The 21,013-nt window shown below is 39.8% G+C and overlaps 1 protein-coding gene across 1 annotated transcript in view; it reads left to right on the top strand.

Annotated features, from left to right (window-relative positions):
* Positions 1-772: 772 nt before the first annotated feature.
* The window catches only part of LOC147703552 (extracellular calcium-sensing receptor-like), a 163,522-nt gene continuing 143,281 nt past the window's right edge, over positions 773-21,013 (top strand). The window contains exon 1 of the mRNA XM_086929514.1: positions 773-996. Within this exon, the coding sequence (XP_086785640.1) occupies positions 773-996 (224 nt within the window). The remainder of the gene's footprint in view (positions 997-21,013) is intronic.

Here is a 21,013-nt window from a genome sequence, read left to right as displayed (position 1 = left end):
TGTGCGGGCCCTTCTGTAATAAAGCACCAGCGCTATCTTCAAGGGGGCATTACCTTATTTGCAATGGGGTCTGTCCTATGCAAATGAGGGAATCCCTTTGTCTCTGCGCCCAAGGCGTATTACCGACGTGGGCACAGTGGCAAAGAAACGCTCATGAAGCTCACTGACAGTGTCACTGCGTCTCCTGAGAGCAGCCATCTACAGGGGGTACATGGGATCCTATGAACCCCCCAGACATTGCCTTGCAGGCAGGTGCCATCACTGACGGCACCCGCCTGCAAGGGGATCTCTATGCCCCTTTGAAAGTGCAGGCGGGTTGGCACCTGCATAGTGAAACACGGAGCAGCTTCAAAGCAGCCGTTCCGTTTTTAACGTAATGCGCTGCCCCCAGGGCAGCATGAGTTTGAGGCTGCCACAGGAGTTGTGCATTTCCCACAATGCAGCTTATTTTTCTTCATTGCACCAGGCGCACTTTTTAAAAGTGCAGTAAGTGTAATGCGGCCCCTGATGTTTAACGGGGGCATATGACTCATGAAAATTGAAAGATTTAATTATTTACTCATTTAGCCAGCCTTTCATTCAACCGTCCATTGACTTACCCATTTACAAGTTTGTGAATTAATGAATTTAAATTCCATTCAATCATTTCTCCTTCACTGCTCCATACATCAATGCATTAATTTAATTCATCCATCTGTCCTTCCATTCATCAATCCTTTCACTCTTTCTGTTCTTTCAGCATGCACGTATGTGACTGATGTACATGGAGAAGATGGCCCTAAACTTAGCTTTACAGCTTTGCCTACTGCTCTTCTCTTCAGTTGGTGCTGACATCACCCTATTACCGGGCTGCCACCTCAGCTCACCCAACATCCAGGTTTATGACCAGGAAGGGGATGTTATTTTTGGGGGACTTGCTCCAGTTCATCTAGACACAATACCCTCTGCATCATCTTCCCTCTTCATTGAACCACCTGGTGCCAGGCACTGTGCAAAGTAAATCTCAGAAATATTGTTCTTTCCCTTTACACTGTACCTTTCCTAAGCAATATACTCTCTAGTTATGATCAAACTGCAGGACCTAATTTGTAAGGAACATAAATGCAGGGGACCAAAGTTTTTCTTAGGAGCCTGATGAATACTAGGGTTGCCGAATACAAATGGTGACTACCTAAGTTGTGCAGTGATCAAAATGATACTTCTTTGTTCCACCACTCAACACTTCCTATCTCTTTATCCCAATATTGCTGAGTCTTTTTTTTATCCCTGCTTTGTACCTTTGTCACTCTTTTCATGTCTTTCTCTTGTGCGTTCTGCCTTTCTCTCTCTTGATCTTGGTCAAAGTCTAATTAAGAAAAATAAATACAGATACCCAAAAAATGAGTGGTGCTGCGCACCTCCTGCACCCACAGCACAGCTTGTAACATGACTCTCAAAACATTAAGAGTTGCCACCAAATTACTATTTTTTATTTGTGGTGGGTACCTGTGGGTCTCATAACAGTGTGCAATGCCAGGCTGATGCATATATGCACTACATGAATGGGCAACCAACAAATGGCGCACTTAGAAATCAGCCACTAAGGTAATTCCCGAAGTGGACTAATGCCAGCACTCCGTTTCCTATGGATGACAAAAACATTAATATATATGTGTTCAGTAGCATGTGATACAAACACAAGGATTAACAAGAGAGCAAATCAATAATAACTATTGTTTTATGTGCTCTGTATTAGGAGTATTGTGCATAGTCCACACCAGCCTCACCCTGGGGCGTTTTTTGAACATAGTAGATATTTGACATATAGACAGGAGGGACTGTAGTGACAAAGATGGTTAAAAACCTAGTAGATGGGTGCAAATAACTCACATTATCTACCTTGTCTATCAAACTGGGCAACCTGTACATACCCCTTCTCCGAGAATAACACCAAATAGTAACACAAAGCACACAATTATTTCATTTTCTGTAATAATTTACAAGAAAAATGGAATATGAATGACTAATTTATATTTCTCATTCTGGAATAACTTACTTGTAAATATGTTTATATAGAAAGACGAAAATAATACTTGAACCATTCAGGTACTAGTAAGGTTCAAGAGGGACACTTCACTTTCACGGTAAATGGTATGCCAGGATCAGAATTTCGTGTATTGAATCTGAGGAGCAATGTTTCCAATTATGTGTTGCAACGTTGCTAAGGACGGGGTCTTATTGATTGTGGAGCAACAAAATTAGCACAAACGATAACAATCCAGTTTAATACAGCACAAACACAGACCACCCAAGACATTCAAAACGTCCCTGCATAGCATATTGGTTCTTTGGTTACAATCCAGTTCTTATGATATCATACTAGAATAGGGGGTATGGCTAAGGCTGCCATGTTGGTGGACACTCAATAGAGCTTCGCATGCAGATCCCTGAATCCATCAATAATGCAAAGCTCCTGCTACCATCATGCCCCCTTACTTGCTTGGAGGAGCGGTAGGGCCGGCAACCCTGGGTGGGAGCAGAGAGCAGATAATCACACTTCCTTGAGGGAGACACCAGTAGGCCCTTCCTCGCAGCCCAGTGACGAGAGTGCAACGCTAGCAGCCGGAGATGATAGCTGGGCCTCCGCCCTGACCTTGCAGCAGCTGTGAGTCCCCCTTGTGAACCGAGGAAGGGACTCCCGCCACAGCAGCTGTAACTTGGGTAGGCGCGAGCGTGCGGAGGTGTCCCAACACGATCGATGAAACTGGGCTGGGCCTTGCGAGAATTGGAGGCGAGAGGTGCTGCTCACATACTGGATCGGCCCTAGGTGGGCGCCCTGCCCCAAGATGTGGGAGGTGTCTGGGCACCGACACAGAGGAATCCCCGGGACCTAATACAACGGGAATCTGATGTTGGCTGCCGGGGCCCTGCGCATGGAGAGACCCAGGAAACATATGGTAGAGCCTACACGTCACTGCTGAGGATACAACAAACATGCAGTGAGTGTATCAGGTGGCAGTAGGGGAACCAAAGAGACATGCAGAAGCCATGGGGAGACTACACACTGGCTCGTAATCCTTGGCAATGAGACCTACAGGACAACAGGCTCCAAACCAGATGGTCACTGAAGCACCTGCACTTCCTGTGGGCGTTACTACAGTGGAAGAAATAGGTGGGCATTGTTTAGCAGCCATAGAGAGGTCCAGAGTGTCCCTAGAGCATAAAATCAACTCCACTGCAACTAACCTAACCCTACTGTGGGATGAACAGCACAAACTTGCAGATGGAGTCTACACTGCAGAGCAAATGATGGCCATGCTACAAACACTGACTCAGGAGACTCAGATACCAACTCCAGACCCTCCAAAAACAGGCCAGCGCACTAGAGGAGAGAGCAGAAGATGCTGAGGGCTGTTCACATACAAATAATGTTCACTTAGTGGGCCTCCCTGAGGGCCAAGATGCAGTTTCCTATGCCGAAACATGGCTGTGCAGTTTAATCCCCCCTCAGCTCTCGCCTCATTGTTCATGGTTGAACGGGCACACCGGGGGCTGAAACGGCGGCTCACTCTGGGCACTTCTCCTACATCACAGATAGTGTGATTCCTGCATTACAGGAATATGGATGCTGTACTGCGTGAGGGACAGAGACAAGACAACCACGCAGTAGATAATGCCAAAATCCTGATATTCCCGAACTATACATTGGCAGTCCAGTCAGAGGCACAACTTCCTGGCAGTAAAGCGCAAGCTGTGAGACACTGGCATACAGTACCTATGAGTCCAGGATAAGGGCCAGGTTCATTTCTTCATGGATCCCAAAGAGGCTCGGGACTGGGTGGAAAGCTTTGAGGGTACTGAGCCCTCCCTGTCAACCAAATCGGTGCAATCTGTTGGAACCAGATGCCGGCATAGAGTTTGACGCAAACATGTCTCCCCAGGAGAGTCCTGCTCTCTAGACCTAGAAGAATTAATAATGGAAAGAAGCAGGGTGCGGCAGGTGGCTGTAATACTCCAGAAACCTGTTCAGCCTGCAGATGCAGAGGAAGAAGGCTATAACTTCACCAGCGATGCTGACTACATGTCCTCCGTTCTACATCCCCAACCATGAGCATGCCACCCAATGTCAAACCACAAACTGCAAATGATATCCTTTGTACAATCTCGTACTTTGAGCATGCCAAATGGGGACCCCCCATAGTATATCACAAGCACTTAACTCGCAGGAGCCGGAAGGGCTCCCACATGGGGGCGTGGGGCTCTACCCACTCCATGCCCCCCCTGGACATACGATGTACTGAGCCTGCTGCGCCATGGGTGGAGCCCTGGCACTGGGGTGGGGCACGCTGGTGTGAGTATTCTGCCTGAGTATGTAGTTCCCTCGGATTGAATACCTGGGACTCACATGCAAAGAGTGGCTCACTAACCTAATGCAGTGACACCTAACACATACACAATTACGTGTGTTGATGCCAGAAGCACCTCCCTGAACCTCCGCCGTTTTTTGAAGTCTTCGAATACGCTTCTGCACAATGGCCTTGTGTGGAGTGCCTTGTGCTGGATTTAGAGAAGGCCTGCGATTTCCTGGAATGGCCCTACCTATGTAACCTCCTTCCCCATTATGAGCTGGGAGCCTGCAAGTACAGTACACAGCTGCACCCAGATCTTAGGTCTAAGGATCAACTGGGCCAAGTCCTGTCTCTTCCCATTCACTGCCAATGCTTTCTGTGTTGAGCCGTAACAATCTAACCAAAATGGTACTACTGCAGCGACTGTTATACTTCTTCTCTAACCTACCCTTATACCTTTCCAAACCATTCTTTCGCTCCCTTGAATGCACTCAGTGATTTTATATGGCACAGAACGCAGAGAAGATAAGCTTTACATCCCCACAAACCAAATTTTGAGCAGCATTATCTTGCCTCATAACTCCAAAGGGTGGCCCACTGGCTATCGGGTAGTGAGCTGGAGGACACAGCATCGGGGTCTCCCCAGTGGCCTCGCACTTGCATACTACATTTCTTTCATCCGACCCCCAAACTGCAACTACCCAACATACCTGTGATAAGAGCGGAAGATCGCTCATTCCACTGAAGCCTATACCTTCCAAGGTGGCTAACTCCTTATACACAGGCAATACCTCTCTTTGGGATGACCAGGGCCCTAGGGAAGACCACCGGGGACAGGTACCAAGAGAGTACACTCATGTCCTTTGAGGAGTTTATAGACTAAACTGGCCTCCCACAGGCCAATTTTTGTTATGTAAACCTACCATTCAAAGCCTGGGGCACGCTGAGGCAACATGAAGCAAGAACCAGCCATGCATCTCACAGTCCAAAATTTGCTTGTAATGGGGAAGGCCGTCACTTGATAAAATGGTTGGTTGTCTGCGAGTGCACACCACTCACTAAATTGTGACACCACTGGGACATCGACTTAGACCAACCTTGCACTGATAAAGAGAGGCAAAGTATTCTGGCATATCCTGCAACGGTGTCCCGGAATGCCTGCTTTTCGCTACTCCAAAATTACTGCTGGTTATCAAGCCACCGAATAGAGGAGACAACTTAGTTTCAGTATATACAGTACCTCGCTACTTGAATATAGTCGCCCGATTGATTCGCTCCTATTGACCGTCTTCTTTTTCTGAGCCCTTTGTACTAGATTTTATACACATGGTTATGGATGCAAATATTGCATTCCGAGGATCGAATTGATTTGAAGTTTCTGTCACTGCTACCGATCAGTAATACACAGAAGAGCCCTGACGAAGTTCCTCTGGCAAAAAAAGTGCGAACGATACTCCTTGGCTGTGTGCCAGTTTTAATGATCAATTCAAATAAAAAGAAACGATTCTGGAAAAAACTTCGATTAGTACGTTTTTGACTTCTCAACGAGTGCACCTTCAGCAATTTTTTGAAAAATCAGCGATTTCTGACACCTATGGACAGCGGGTGTGGTAAGGTATTGCACCACTTTCAAATTGACTGTACATGTGGACTGGATGTGCGGGACCTTAGTCTACCGTTTGCTCTTTCCCTGTTAATTTGCTACAGAGATCATACCTCACACCATGTAAAATCAAGAAATATTTCAACCGAGTTGACGAAGAGTGCCCCTGCTGCCATACAATTGATGCTGACTTCTTGCACACGTTCTGGATCTGCCCGCCCATCACAGAATACTGTTCAAGTATGATGCCCACTCTGAAACATTGTACGAGACATCCAGCACTACATAAAACAGAAATATGCCTGCTGGGCCTGTTAAAACACACAAAAACAAATAAAGCAATAACATGGTTCATAGACCTAGACCTCATCCTTGCCAAGCGCCTCATCACTCGCAGGTAGAAGGTGCCCCAGCCCCCTGCCCTTTCCGCCTGGAAGCTCTATATGGAGGCTTGAGCACAGGCTAAAAGTCAGGCATTGCACTACGAAGACGCTAAGGAGCTACACAAGCCCCCATTGGTGACCGAATGAAATACATTCTTAGGGGAATTTGGCAATGTGCAGAACGACACTAACCACCCCCACAATGCATGACAGCAATAGTCTCTGGTGGAGGTCAGGACTGGTCGGCAGCCTCAGAGCAATCAGAAACCACAACGCCTGCCCTCGGCCCTCCCAGCGACCTCACCAGTGCATAGCTACTGCTCTGTTGATCCTACCACATGATGCAGGCGCAAGCTGTTTGCTGACAAAGTTTTGTGGATAAATGGACACTTGACTCCCTTGATTAAGATCAGTTAGACTAACACGACAGTAAAAGTATCTTGTACCTATAACTTTGAATTTGTCATGTTGACATTGCAAAAGCAGTAGATGCAAAAGGTTAGGTTTACATGACGCTGTTTGACAGAGTTAAAAAAAATGATATACTAGAATATCAACTAACATAAATATGGTGTACTAAATAATATTTACAAATATGGTATTGGGGTTAAAATAGAATATCTGCACCCATTGGGACAACAGTTTTGTAAATAATTTTTAGGTCACAATATTTATGTCAGACGATATTTCTGTGGGCAATATTCTGATATACTGAAAGCATATTGGACTAGGCTGGTGGCTAACTTTGCATACCATTACCTATTACCTATGGTATGCAAAGTTAGCTACCAGCCTTTTTAATTCAACAGATTACGCCTAATAATCAAAACTAAAGGTGGGAGAGCGGTGTGCTTGTTGATTTTAATCACTGTTTGTCAGGAGTGGAGCGAAAGCTAATTGCTCCATCGCACTTAATACACTTTTTGCTTTGTTTTGGACACTTTTATTTTTGAACAAAATGACTACCTATGATGAGAAAAAGGGGTCTAATCTGGAGGGTGGTGTGCCCGTGAGGTGTAATTTTGTTATCCACACATTTTTTCACATTTGTTTTTATGTACTGTGCAAATTACTGGTCCAGACATCTTTTGTGTTCTGTCTGACTGTCATTTGAGGTTTACTAAGTAATCCTTTAAAAAAAAAATATAACAGAAATTTGGATGAGGTGCGGTATACACCCTAAGAAAAACTCTAGTAAGACAGGGTGTTGCAGTAGTAGAAATTGATGGTTGGCTTCCCTACTGCTAAAAAGAATACCAACACATTTTTTCATCAAAGGGACAGGGTTTTTTGGTATTGTTGGTCTGTGAGTGGAGGGCAACCCTGGTTCTCTTTTCCCTCTTGGCTCCTTTTTGGAATAGCTCTTTAAATGAGCATCAGTTACATTACACAAGACCAGATAATTTTTTTAGGCACAAGGAGATTAAGTGATTAGCCCATAATCATAGAATGTTGATTCGAACCTGGGACTTGAACCTGGTTCCACAGTTCCTACGTCAACAGCTCTGGCCGCAACCCCACATCCTGTGTGTTCAAAAAAGAAAGTTACCATGTTGGCACAGGTGACATCTTCAGGCGTAATTGCCTGTCATCAGCATATTGGTGGATTACCACACATGCCTCCTCCCTCAAAACTCAGAGCACTGACAGCTAGTGTGAAAAAGGTCGCCTCATTGATACAGGTGCACATCACATCATTGCTTAACACACATTTGACAGTTACACGAATTTCCACAGAACTTTAAGACAGAGCCTCCTGCACCTCATCTCTTTTCAGGAAAGTTATGGGTTGGTTTGTCAAGCCGGGTCCAGAAAAAGGATTGAGGGGTCCAAAATACGTTTTCCAAAGCAGTTTTCCATATGATAATCAGACACAGCTAAAGCCAAAATAGCTACACGGAAGTACACCAAAATCTGGCAGAAAGCTTGGAGAAATTAGGGTTCAAAATGTATAGGTATTTCACGTTGCGGAAGATCCATGGATCTAACAGGTCAAAGGATATGATCTGATTTGCTGCCACCACATCAACAAAGATGTTGCAGCAGGCATTTTAGGGCTCAGGGACTCAATCCCATTTCCTGGAAAACCTTTTTTTAAAAAACATATAGGGCAGAAATACACTTCCCCCATGCCTGGTGGGTGGTGGAGCCAAAAACATATATATTGTTTTTCATTGGCACCGAAGATCGAGGGACTGTTAAAAATAACTTTCAAAATGAGCACTCCAGGGGGTGGACACAGTTATTTTTTATAGGGGGAGTGCAGCCACCCTCCCTACGTTTTTTCCAGGCCCCGAGGACCCATCAATGTGCTGTATATCATTAAACAGGAAGAAGTGCAGAGCCTTAATGAGACCCAAGGAACCCCATTCCCCGGGGCCAATGTACTTAATTAGGGGAGGGGGCCTTACAGTGGAATTGCTCATGTGTCCCCCCTCTTCTAGCCTCTTAGAGGACCTGGGAACCACATCCCCAGAGGAAGGTATTTGTTTTTGGGGCAGGGGCATGCAGCCACCTCTACGGGCTGATGAATGGCTCCGGGGACCCCATCTCCAGTGCCCTATAGACATGCAGTGTCCCGGGGACCAAATCCCACGGGACACTGTAGTTCCCTGCCCAAGAGGGTCTAAGCATTAACTGCCTGCATGCTCCCAGGGAAAGAACACAACGTTGCTTTTGTCCAGGAGGAGCAGAGAAAAAATGTTTCCGGATGGACACTATGGGTGCTGATGTGGTTAGGACAGGGGCAGCGGTAGGGGGGTACTTAGGACCCACCGCAGCCTCCAACAATTAAAAATAGAATAATAAATGAGCAGCAGGAGCCACTCATTGATTATTCACTGCTCCAGGAAGGAACACCCCATACTGCCATAGGGCTTTTTAAAATTGCTTATTTTCTTCCTGTTGGTGCCTCTAGAAGATGCAGGGGCACCTCCAACCATTTGTTTATGTTGTGGTCGGCTACAGGGAGTGGTACTACCCCCCAGCAACATTAACAAAATGCTATGAGTCACCCTGGTCACTGAATCCTTGAATCCAGGAGACTTTACAATTTTATTATAAAAACACTCCGAGCTGGAGCTGTATGCTCATCAGCTGGAGTACAGGGTCCTTTTGTGGTTGATTATATGGGAGCACTTTGTGGGCGGAAAGATGTTAACAACAACTCAAAGACATGTTTTATTTAAAAAAATGCTTTATTACAAATAACTCAAGACAATGGCTTTTATTTAACATTGCAATGTGTGATGTTATGAAATAACATTTGATTACAATTAATAGTGCTTTTTGACAAAGCCAATAGGACTGCTTCATATATGTTGATGTGCTGACCCCTTGATAAATCCAGTAGGCCCACCAACTATTGTTGTGGTATTTTGAACCTTTGATGAAGCCAGAAGGTCTGCCTTACTTAAAATTACACTTTATGTATTGTTACATGACATTGCGAGCCTTGAAAAACAGCAGGGGGTTTGACCGCTGACTCTGTGCCCAACCTCATGTTGCATACGTCTCAAAGCCAACCTTGACAACCAAATCAAATAAAGATAGTCGTGCTGGGCAAGGGCAGTCTTTACTTGGCCTTCATAGACCTGAAGACTGCCTTTGACCTGGTACCTAGGGAGGAATTGTGGAGGGTTTGCAGAACATGGGGTTGCCCCCCTACATTTTGTCGCTCCTAATTAAACTACACTCAGGGAATTATGCGCAGGTGCGGTGGGGTATGGGGGGGAAAAGACTGATAGGATCCCGGTGTGTAGGGGTGTCCACCAGGGATGTGTGCTAGCCCCCACCCTATTCTCCTTGTATGCGAATGGGGTGGAGGAGTACTTACAAAAAGAACCGGCCAATGCACCCTCCCTGGCGGGCATCCGGATCCCTACTCTGCTTTTTGCGGATGATACTCTCCTAATTTCGAAGACCCCCCTAGGTCTGCAAAAGCTTCTCGACCACTTCCAGGAATTCTGTTCCTTGAGGGGACTGGTGATCAATATTGATAAGACCAAATATCTGGTCATGAATCCCCCCAGGAAACGAGGGCGTCCACCGTTCCTGAATGACTGTCCATTGGAGAAGGTAGCAGAGTTTGACTACCTGGGAATCTGGCTTAGTGACTCCATGAGCTGGACTCCGCATATTAATAAAATGCTTCTCAGCCACAAAAGGGTGGGCGGTGTGTTACTTAGGGAACACTGCTCTTCCCCCAAACATTGTATGGCCCCTGTTATTGATATTTATAAAGCTAGAGGGGTCTCCGCTGCATTATATGGGGCAGAGCTGTGGGGCACTTGTAATTTGGAGGTATTAGCCAAAGTGGAGAGCAAATTTTTGAAAGACCTAATGGCTCTCCCCTTGAGCACACCCACAGTTCCCGTACTACTGGACCTGGGATGTAGATCGATCGCGGATCAGGCACGACTACGGCACCTGTTGTTGTGGGCTCGTTTGTGGAGGGTCCCCGAACTTGCCTCATACGCTGAGGGCCTGTCCGAGGTGATGGCCATGGGGGGTTGGCACAGGGTAAAGTGATTGAGGGATGTCAAAAGCCTTTTGGGGGAGTTGGGATTGGGCGAAGCATGGGTCACTCGCTCTGCCCCACCCAAAGCCACCCTGAAGAAACTGTACTGGGACTGGTTCTCTTTCAAACTCATTAGCAACCCACGACACTGCAATTCCACCGCAGCTTTCCTACGAATCAAAGACGTGGTGGCTTACGAACCCTATCTTGATTTGGTTTCCATCGAATTTGATAGGGCTCTGTACTTTAGGTTTAGGGTTGGTACCCTACCAGTAGGCTACTTGATATCGAGATGGAAATCGACCTCCCAGCACTCCCCCTATTGTGCCCTATGTTCCACGAGGGTGGAGACGGTTGCTCACATCCTTTTTAAATGTCCAGACTATTGTAACCCAAGAAAGCGTTGGCTCAAACCAGTGTGCAGATCATTTGGCACCCGCCAATATTCAGTGGCCTTACGCATTCTACTAACAGACACTTCCCCCCTTGTAGCTTGTGGCGTCTCAAAATTTTTAAAATGGTCTTGGTTGATCTGATCAAATAGGCTTTCTGTATCAATTTAATTCTTTTTTAACTGTACGTATCCTAATGTTTTATTGTCCTTTTTATCTCTTTGGATGTATTGTTATGTACATTTGGTGAATGCCTTTTTTAAATATTTATTGTATGTACTGCTTTTAAGATATTTTTATGTATCGAAATAAAGCATATCAACCAATAAAGATATGCCCCTGTAGCAGTGAGGGCTGCCCCTATCCGACATTACAATAATGGATAATGCCCAAGAATGTAGGGGAGTCTACTATCACTGCTGCATTAATATGGGAGGTCAAAACTGGGACCCAGATCGTAACATCAGTAACATAAAGATTCGGTGGGATTTGGTGAGGGCCAGGGGCCTTGTAAATTAGTTAACTCCGCAATACCCTTCTTGACTTCCTCAGGAGAGAATGTCAGAGCTGCAGTTCCTTCCACCTCACCCACTCCCCCACCGTGTTTAGAGCGAACACAGTTGTAGGTTTTCTCAAAATAAGCTACCCAACAGTCTTCAATAATATGCGCCTCCAGGGATGCGGCCACTTCCAGTGTAAATGAGGGGCTATTAATTGTATCTCAAAATTTAGAACTTCTTTGCAGGGTTCTTGCCTTATTCAAATCTTTCCAGGCCTCCTTCCTTATGTCATTCTCGCGACCAGCCAACTCTCCTTTGTAGTGGTTGTGACCAGTGGTGCTTTTCTGCAAAGACCAGCAGAAAATGATTTGCACTGCACGCCATATCACATTTATCACCGTAGTTCATTGGGTGACAACATGAATACAGAAAATTATTGATTTCCTCACATATGTTTTGCATCATTAAAAAGGAACCCATGTAGGGGCTGGGAATACTATGCATGTAGGAATGTGAGGTAGGTAGTGCACTGCTTTCTAACCTCTAATGCCCTCACCGCCCAGAGATGGGCACTCTCTGCGGATTAACTTGATCCTCGCTAATCTCAAACTCTTCTGATATTTGCCCATTGCACAGTAGCGTAGTGCCAGGTATGCAAAGCCAACCTGTTCTGGATTAGCTGGCAGTGCACGTGCTGCATGTCATGGGCTGTGAGAATATGGCAGGATTAGGATGTGTACATGGAAAGCAGAGGCTGTGCCCAAATGGGAGCCACCTCTGTTTGCTACTAACTCCCTCAGTCCCAAAATATGATGGTTTTTGTTATCGACATAAAAGTGGTAAAATGTTGGAAAAAGATGACGCATTCATTGTTTCATTGGTAAAACTGGATTTTGTGGGTACCTCACACAGGTGCAATTGATATGGCCTGTACAATTCCATGTGAAAGGAACGCCCAGTGACTTTAATAAAATGACAATTTACCAGCTGCAAAATTCAGTTTGTTACAGAGTCCTACATTTTCCACCAATCAAACCGTCACCCTACCACTATAACCATATGTCATAGGAACATACAGATTAAACACACATTGCTATAACATACACTCAAATAACTGGACAAACAAACCATCTCATTTCAATACAGTGTGTGAATTTCTCCAAGGCTCTCTAGAGAGAAAAGCTCTCTAAAGCCAATTATATGCTATTCTTTAGAAAAATGCAAAATCAAAAGAATTATCATAGAGCGTTAGGGAGTAGCCAGAGAAATAAAATACGCCCTGCTTTAAGCCAATAAACGAGCGAGTATGATGAGCGAGCTCGTGAGTTGTTCAGGGGACTGTCCTTCCAATCCTCCATCCTGCTTTCAGTCACTTTTAGGTTGAGCTTAGCGCAGTGCGCATGCAATGCTGTATGAGATGACCTTTTGGAATTGCTCTGCACTTTTCTAACACTCTTGTGTGTGGCAGCATCCACCTTGCGGGAGCGAGCAACGACACGCAGGGGCCATCTGTTTCTAATTAGCATGGTGACGCGCGCTTGTTTACATTTGCCGGTTGAAGCGGGCTGCTGGTTTAGCTCCTGTGCTCGCAGAGCTCCCTTTCCATGGTTTCCCCCATGTCTGTGCTGTGCCTCTCTTTCTCCTCTGTTTCTCTACTATCTCTCCCCTGCCTGTATCACCCTGGACCTCCCTCTCACACACCCTGTTTCCAGTTCTTAAGACTTCTGTGAGATAACGTTTTGCTTTTTTAACAAAAAGATAATTGCTTGTGTGCAAAGAGCGTGTGCATTTTGTGCTGTGTTTAGGAAGCAACGTTTTGTGTTCACACCAAGAAGAAACACTGGGTGCATTTAGGAGTTATCCCAGGCAACATGTCTGTACACATTTCACCTCATATGCAAACACAATTTAGGTGAACTCTTTTTGCAGTGTTTTGAAATAGTCTATTAGTGTGTCTGCCATTGGTTGGTGAACATCCTCAGCTCTGGCCGACGCACCATCTGGTTATGGCAAATAAAACGCATAAAAAATTGAAATATACCTATACAAGAGGGACTAGACATTACATATGCTACCTGTGTGTATTACTGCATTGGATTTCATAGTACACCTGCAGACACCCTCCAAACACAATACTTTATTTGTTGGTCGTCGATCGATAGCTCACGCTCTGTCGTGTTGTGGCTTCGCAGCGGATTACACATATCAAATCAAATCAAGCTTTATTCGATTTTTGTAGTACAAAAAATCATAAAAGCATACATGTTATTGCAGAAATAAATAAGACATTTTGACACAGAATAAAATAATTAATTCAACAAGTGGTGCTCAGTCCTGTCATTTAACGTTAACACATTAAAATTTGTTTCCTACTCCTGATTATACTTTTTTTAAATGAGACTATTTCTCCTGTAAAACATTCAATGTCTAAAATCTGCAGTGCAATAAAAGCTGAGCGCTTTGGTTCAGACCCCATTATTCTAAAAGGTAGACAGTCAAAATATAGAGTTGTTAATGTCGATGTGACATAATATCGAGTCCAAAATATCGATGGTAAGAAATTTCGAAAACAAAAATATCGTCGTTGAAAATATCGATTTATGTGTGTGTCAAAAATATCGAAGACATGAATTTCGAAATCAGTAATATCGATGCTGAAAATATCGATTGTCAAAAATATCGATATGTAAAAGTGATGTTTTAAAGTATGTTAAGTAATTATTTATTTAAATGTTGTTTATATATAAGATAATTTTTATATTAAATTTTATTATTTTTAGTTAGAAGTCTAGGAGCGGGATGTAGAGTTTATAGGGGATAAGGGTGGGTAGTGTATTAAAAAAGTATAGTGCAAATATGGAATAATAAATTTCGCATTTGAAGTAAATTTATAAATTAGCGAAATTTTAATCCAAAAATTTATAAATGCGAAATTTTATATAAAATTATTGATTATTGTTAAATGATTAGTTCTTTGATTTTGGATAATTATTATTAAATTGTGTCAATATATCAAAATAATAATATTTTAAATAAATTATTGTATATTAATGTTAGGAGCGGGATGTAGAGTTTATAGGGGATAAGGGTGGGTAGTGTTTCAAAAAAGTATATTGAAATTCTAAAATTTAAAATTTCGCATTTCCTTCAGATTTCAAAATTTCGAAATGTAAAAATTTTTTTAGGGAGTAGTCGAAATTAGATTGAAATTTAGGGAGTACATTAAACATTAACATTACATTTTTGTATGTACAAAAAAATATTATAAATATTAAAATATTAAATTACATTTTTATAATATTTGTACTATAAATTTAGGAGCGGGATGTAGAGTTTATAGGGGATAAGGGTGGGTAGTGTTTCAAAATTTTATAGGGTAATTATAAAAATTAAATTTTCGCAATTTAATCAAAATTTGCGAAATTTATAAAATTAAAATTAATATTTCGATTTTAGCGAAATGATATCGATTTATTCGAATATAGTACTTATTTTTTAAGTTTGCAGTTGTTAATGTACTAAAATATATTTGTAATTATACTATTTTCATATAATTTCAAAACATATTTGACTATTTATGATATGAGTGGGATGTATATTTTCAAGGGGATAAGGGTGGGTAGTGTATAAACAAAGTATACTCTAATCATACAAGTACAAATTTCGCCTTTTATTTCATTTTATTTTTTAACCCAAATTTTAGATAAATATTATTAAAATACGAAATTATGAACAATATTAGGTTGTTGTTATACATTGAGGTATTTTGTGTATGTAGTAAAATGATTCACAAATATATAATGTAGTAGATATTAAATAAAATAATGTATCATATTTTTAGGAGTGGGATGTAGAGTTTATAGTAGATCAGGGTGGGTAGTTTTATCAAAGGTACATTTTGTGCGTTCAGGGTCAGTTTTTCGTTTGTGGGTAAAGGTGTTTTGTGAGGTTTCAGAGTCAGTTTTCAGTTTGTGGGTAAAGGGGTATTTGTAGGTTTCTGGGTCAGTTTTTAGTTTGTGGGTAAAGGAGTTTTGTGAGGTTTCAGAGTCAGTTTTCAGTTTGTGAGTAAAGGGGTATTTTTAGGTTTCTGGGTCAGTTTTTAGTTTGTTGGTGAAGGGGTTTTGTCAGGTTTCAGGGTCAGTTTTTAGTTTGTGGGTAAAGGGGTATTTTTAGGTTTCAGGGTCAGTTTTTAGTTTGTGGGTAAAGGTGTTTTGTTAGGTTTCAGGGTCAGTTTTTAGTTTGTCGGTAAAGGGGTATTTTTAGGTTTCAGGGTCAGTTTTTAGTTTGTGGGTAAAGGTGTTTTGTAAGGTTTCAGGGTCAGTTTTTAGTTTGTGGGTAAAGGGGTATTTTTAGGTTTCTGGGTCAGTTTTTAGTTTGTTGGTGAAGGGGTTTTGTCAGGTTTCAGGGTCAGTTTTTAGTTTGTGGGTAAAGGAGTTTTGTGAGGTTTCAGAGTCAGTTTTCAGTTTGTGGGTAAAGGGGTATTTGTAGGTTTCTGGGTCAGTTTTTAGTTTGTGGGTAAAGGAGTTTTGTGAGGTTTCAGAGTCAGTTTTCAGTTTGTGAGTAAAGGGGTATTTTTAGGTTTCTGGGTCAGTTTTTAGTTTGTTGGTGAAGGGGTTTTGTCAGGTTTCAGGGTCAGTTTTTAGTTTGTTGGTGAAGGGGTTTCGTCAGGTTTCAGGGTCAGTTTTTAGTTTGTCGGTAAAGGTGTTTTGTTAGGTTTCAGGGTCAGTTTTTAGTTTGTCGGTAAAGGGGTATTTTTAGGTTTCAGGGTCAGTTTTTAGTTTGTGGGTAAAGGTGTTTTGTAAGGTTTCAGGGTCAGTTTTTAGTTTGTGGGTAAAGGGGTATTTTTAGGTTTCTGGGTCAGTTTTTAGTTTGTTGGTGAAGGGGTTTTGTCAGGTTTCAGGGTCAGTTTTTAGTTTGTGGGTAAAGGAGTTTTGTGAGGTTTCAGAGTCAGTTTTCAGTTTGTGGGTTAAGGGGTATTTTTAGGTTTCAGGGTTAGTTTTTTATTATAGGGGTACAGGGAAAACATAAATTAAGATTCTATTTACATTACAATTATTATAATAAATTAAATTTAATGATATTACATTATTCATTTTTTGACATTTGATTTTTTATAGTAATTTATTATTATTTTATGTCCTGCAGTTATTTAAATTAATTGTTAATTGGAGTTGGAAGAGTAAATTTAATATGTTCTGTGTACTGCACTTACTCTAATTAAATGGTGATTGCATTTCGAATTGTAAATTAATCACGGTTTTTGAGAAGCAATTACCTAAAGTAAATGGTTATTGGAGTCGGAATATTTAAATAATTCATTATGTGTTTTTCAAATATTGATATTATATGTATATGGGTGTATGAATAATAATTTTTATAACTTCAGTGTATAGTATGTTATTTATTTACATGTGGTATATAGAAATAAATAGAACATTACAGTTATAATACATTTGCAAAAATACATAAACATGATTTTGTTATAGGTAATACAAAATAATCACACCAGTTTTATTTCATGTTAATTTTTTTATTCAACACTTGAAATATACGAACAGATATACATTTTATTACGCTATCTTTGGTATACATATAAACACAAATGGAAGATAATGTCCTTTTAATAATCATATTTTACAAGAAATTTCGTGACAAGTACTTTTAATTTGTAGAGAAAAAATGGTTAGTTCACATAATGCAATGTATGAAATTATACATACATTATACTATTATTGTTTCTTAATAAAACATCAAAATGTGTAATGAAAAACATAATTCACACATTTGTAATACATATAGTGATATACTGATGATGATATTAACATATGAACACTTTTAAAATTATAATATAATATAAATATCCTAATTAGAACATGTACATCATCATCAATGATTCTTTTAACATTACAATATTGTTATGTATGATTATTATTATTAATAAATATGTTTTAATAATAACAATTTTCACATATTAGTCATATTGTAAACAATTAAATCTGATAAACAAATACAATATTACACATTTTGTTATATAATAATTTTAATAAATATTACATTAAATATTTTTATATTTTCATACTTAATGTAATAAATATTAAAAGTATGTAATATATAATTAATATACAGGCAAAAACAATTTCTATTCACAATATAATATACAATTTTTTTAACATTACACATAATTTCGAGCCATATATATAACAATAATCGACATTTATAGTAGTACTTTTCACAGTTACATATAATTTGGATCGTTAATTTTGTAACCACTCTTTGTCTTTTTGCGTTATTTTGGTAAAGGGAAAGTCGCGGTTGGAAGCAGATTCACTTTTGAGTAGGTACCAATCTACTTTTATATTGTTAAAGTATTGTAAATTATAATTAAAGGTTATATTTTGTTATTTTGGGGTTGGAAATTAAAGTATGACTATTTACATATAATGGAGTAGAATTAATACGTATTTTCGGTCACGAATTTTTGAGCCATTTAAAATCGTTGGAGTTAATGAGTATGTGATATAATGTAATTAAATTATAAATAAATAGGAATGTTATGTTTATATATTCTGGAATACTCGTTAGTGTTATGTCGGTGGGATTGTTTAGCTGTTTTTTTTTCTCGTATTTTGAAACAGCTATTTCCGTTTCCGATATTTTTTTTTTAAGGGAAAGGAAGTGTGTTTCAGTTGTTAGAATGGAGATGATTTACATTCTTCCTTTATATTTTGAGTTCTGTGAAATATTTATCACACTTTAAGATAACAGTCGTTATTTTAAATGGCATTTACATAGTCGTTTACTTTGGATGATGGATAGTGTTTGCAGAGTTAAAGAAAACATAATTAATGATTTGTTGGATTAAATCTTTGATATTTACACATTGTATTGTCGGTAAAGGATTATTTTTATGATGTTCTATTTAAAGGTAAGTTAGAAATTTTTTTATTTTATTTGGATGGAAGCAGTTTTTAAAAAAAAATATTGTGATATAATAATATATTTATTTAGTCTTTTTAGAATAGTGTTAAAAAATAAATTAGACTAAATAAATATTTTTTTATTATATTAAAATATGTGTTTTTTTACATTAAGGATATTGTTTGATCTCTATCAATTAATTTAGTTATAGCAATTAGTTCAATGTTTTGGCTATCATTTTTAAATATTCCAGTCCTCTTGTTGTAGGATATAGTTGGACTTGCTGTTGAAGATATATATACATTTGAGCAGTTTGTCTAGAGAGTTTTGGTTTCAGTTGTATGACTGATTGCTGCATACGTAGTTCCTGAAAGCTTTGCTCTTTTTGTATAGCTGAGACTAGCTTGTGTAATGTGGGTGTTGTACGTCCAGTAGAAGAGAGGAAGGCATTGTGCCAACCTTCAACAGCATTGTTCGTTTTTGCTTCTTGGTTGAGTGTTGGTAGATAGACATTCCACCAGGGAATTGCAAATTTTGGCTGGCGTCTGTGGCCTGACCTATGTAGTCTTCCTACCCAGTTGTCCTCAAAGTAATCTAAAAGTGGGGCGAGTCTTTGCTCATTTTGGGTGTAGAAAGGACTTTCAATTAACAAATTGTAATGTTCGGCCACATCAGTTACTGGTACATATGCCAGAGCAATGAGATGTTTAATTTGGTATGCAAAAGTTATATTTGTTGCATACTCAACACTAAGGGCAGATTTTTGTAAATGTCTCCAGAGACATTGATTGAAATGAAAATAACATCCTTGAATGGATGTGTGTGGGTAAGATTTCAAAATAGAATTAATCATAGCTTGCTCGAAGTCTATGATGATTTTCATTGGGAAGTAGTCAGAACTTTGTTCCTTTATTTTTTGTAAGATTTCTGAGTAAGTAGTGGCTTGTTTGTTTGGTAATAAACAATATATGAAGGGGATACAGGTATTATGATATTGCCCATGAATTGTGTATAACTGGTAGAAAGGTTTTGGGCATATAGAAAAAGTACCATCCATCATCCAAGTAGTACTTTCTGTTAATTTTTTAATATTGTTATTAGTTGCAAACATTATTATTCTTTTGTCCTTGCTATGATTATCATAAAATATAAATGGCTCGTCATTATGAGTAATTACAAGCTCTGGCGGTATTATGACTTCTTCAAAAGTTTTAGGCGTTGGTATATTGGGTCTACTTGCTTTTTTTGTTCTTGCTATTGTTCTTTTAATGGTAGCAATAGATGGTAGCTGACCTCTTGCTTCTTTGGGAACTTTAGGTAGTAAGTCTTTCAGAATTACGTTGGTAGGTAGTTCTGATCTGGTACTTAATTCCTTGATATTTTCAAGAGTGGATCTCACTTCTATTTCCGAGATGTTTGGTGGGTGATTATGTTCAGTGGTATTTATAACACTAGTTTCCCTTGTTGTAGCACGGCCATAGCATTTATTGGAGTAATATTTTGTACACTTCCAATTCACTTTAAGGTCTTTTTGTTTCTCCTGAGTATAAATGTAGCCCATATAGCATAACAAAAATTTGCCTTTCTGAGATGTAATAAATCTTGCATTATCAGTCATTCTTGATTTCTGGTATCTAGAAAAGTTAATATACAAATATTATTATAATCTGACATGTATAAAAGATTTTAAATAAAGCTAGTATTCTTCTAGTAATTTACTTACCACCACTAATGTTCTATTTATCGAAAGTAGATGCTTGTTCAGTTAGATGTTGTTCTTCTATTGCCACGGTCAGTTGAGAAATAATTAAGTATGTTATAGGAAAAGTTACAAATTTTTTCTTGGTAACTTTTGTTTTACGTTATAACGTCTCTAAAAATTGTTTTGTTTATTTGAATTTAAAAAGAGACATTTCCAATATTATACTAACAGATGCATAAAAAGAGTCATTTTCATTTCTAGTACATTCTATAGAGTTTATAAAGACTAGTTATGTTTTATTTATGATCTTACCAAGAGTATTATAGTAGTAGCATAATGTGTGTTCTTTGATGTGAATTATCTGTTTTCTGTACCTTTGAGTTCTGTTTAGAGAGAAAGTTGATGAAAATTACTAATGCGTTTATATGTAATGTAAATAATACACATTTGTTATAAAGCATTGTTACTTAATTGCTAAAAAGAACCGGGGATGATACATGTATTATGAGTAAAAGCACTAAAAAACATATTTAAGAACAGGAAGATTATAGTAACAGATGCATAACAAGAGGCATTTTATTTTTATTACTTTTCATAGAGGTTATAAAGGCTAGTTATGTTTTATTTATGATCTTACCAAGAGAATTATAGTAGTAGCAGAATGTTTG

This window comes from Lissotriton vulgaris, chromosome 7 (genome assembly GCF_964263255.1).
Source record: "Lissotriton vulgaris chromosome 7, aLisVul1.2, whole genome shotgun sequence".
In the NCBI taxonomy this organism is placed as follows: Eukaryota; Metazoa; Chordata; class Amphibia; order Caudata; family Salamandridae; genus Lissotriton; species Lissotriton vulgaris.
The sequence above is the reverse complement of the archived record's forward strand: the minus strand, read 5'-3'. Positions and strand labels throughout refer to the sequence as shown.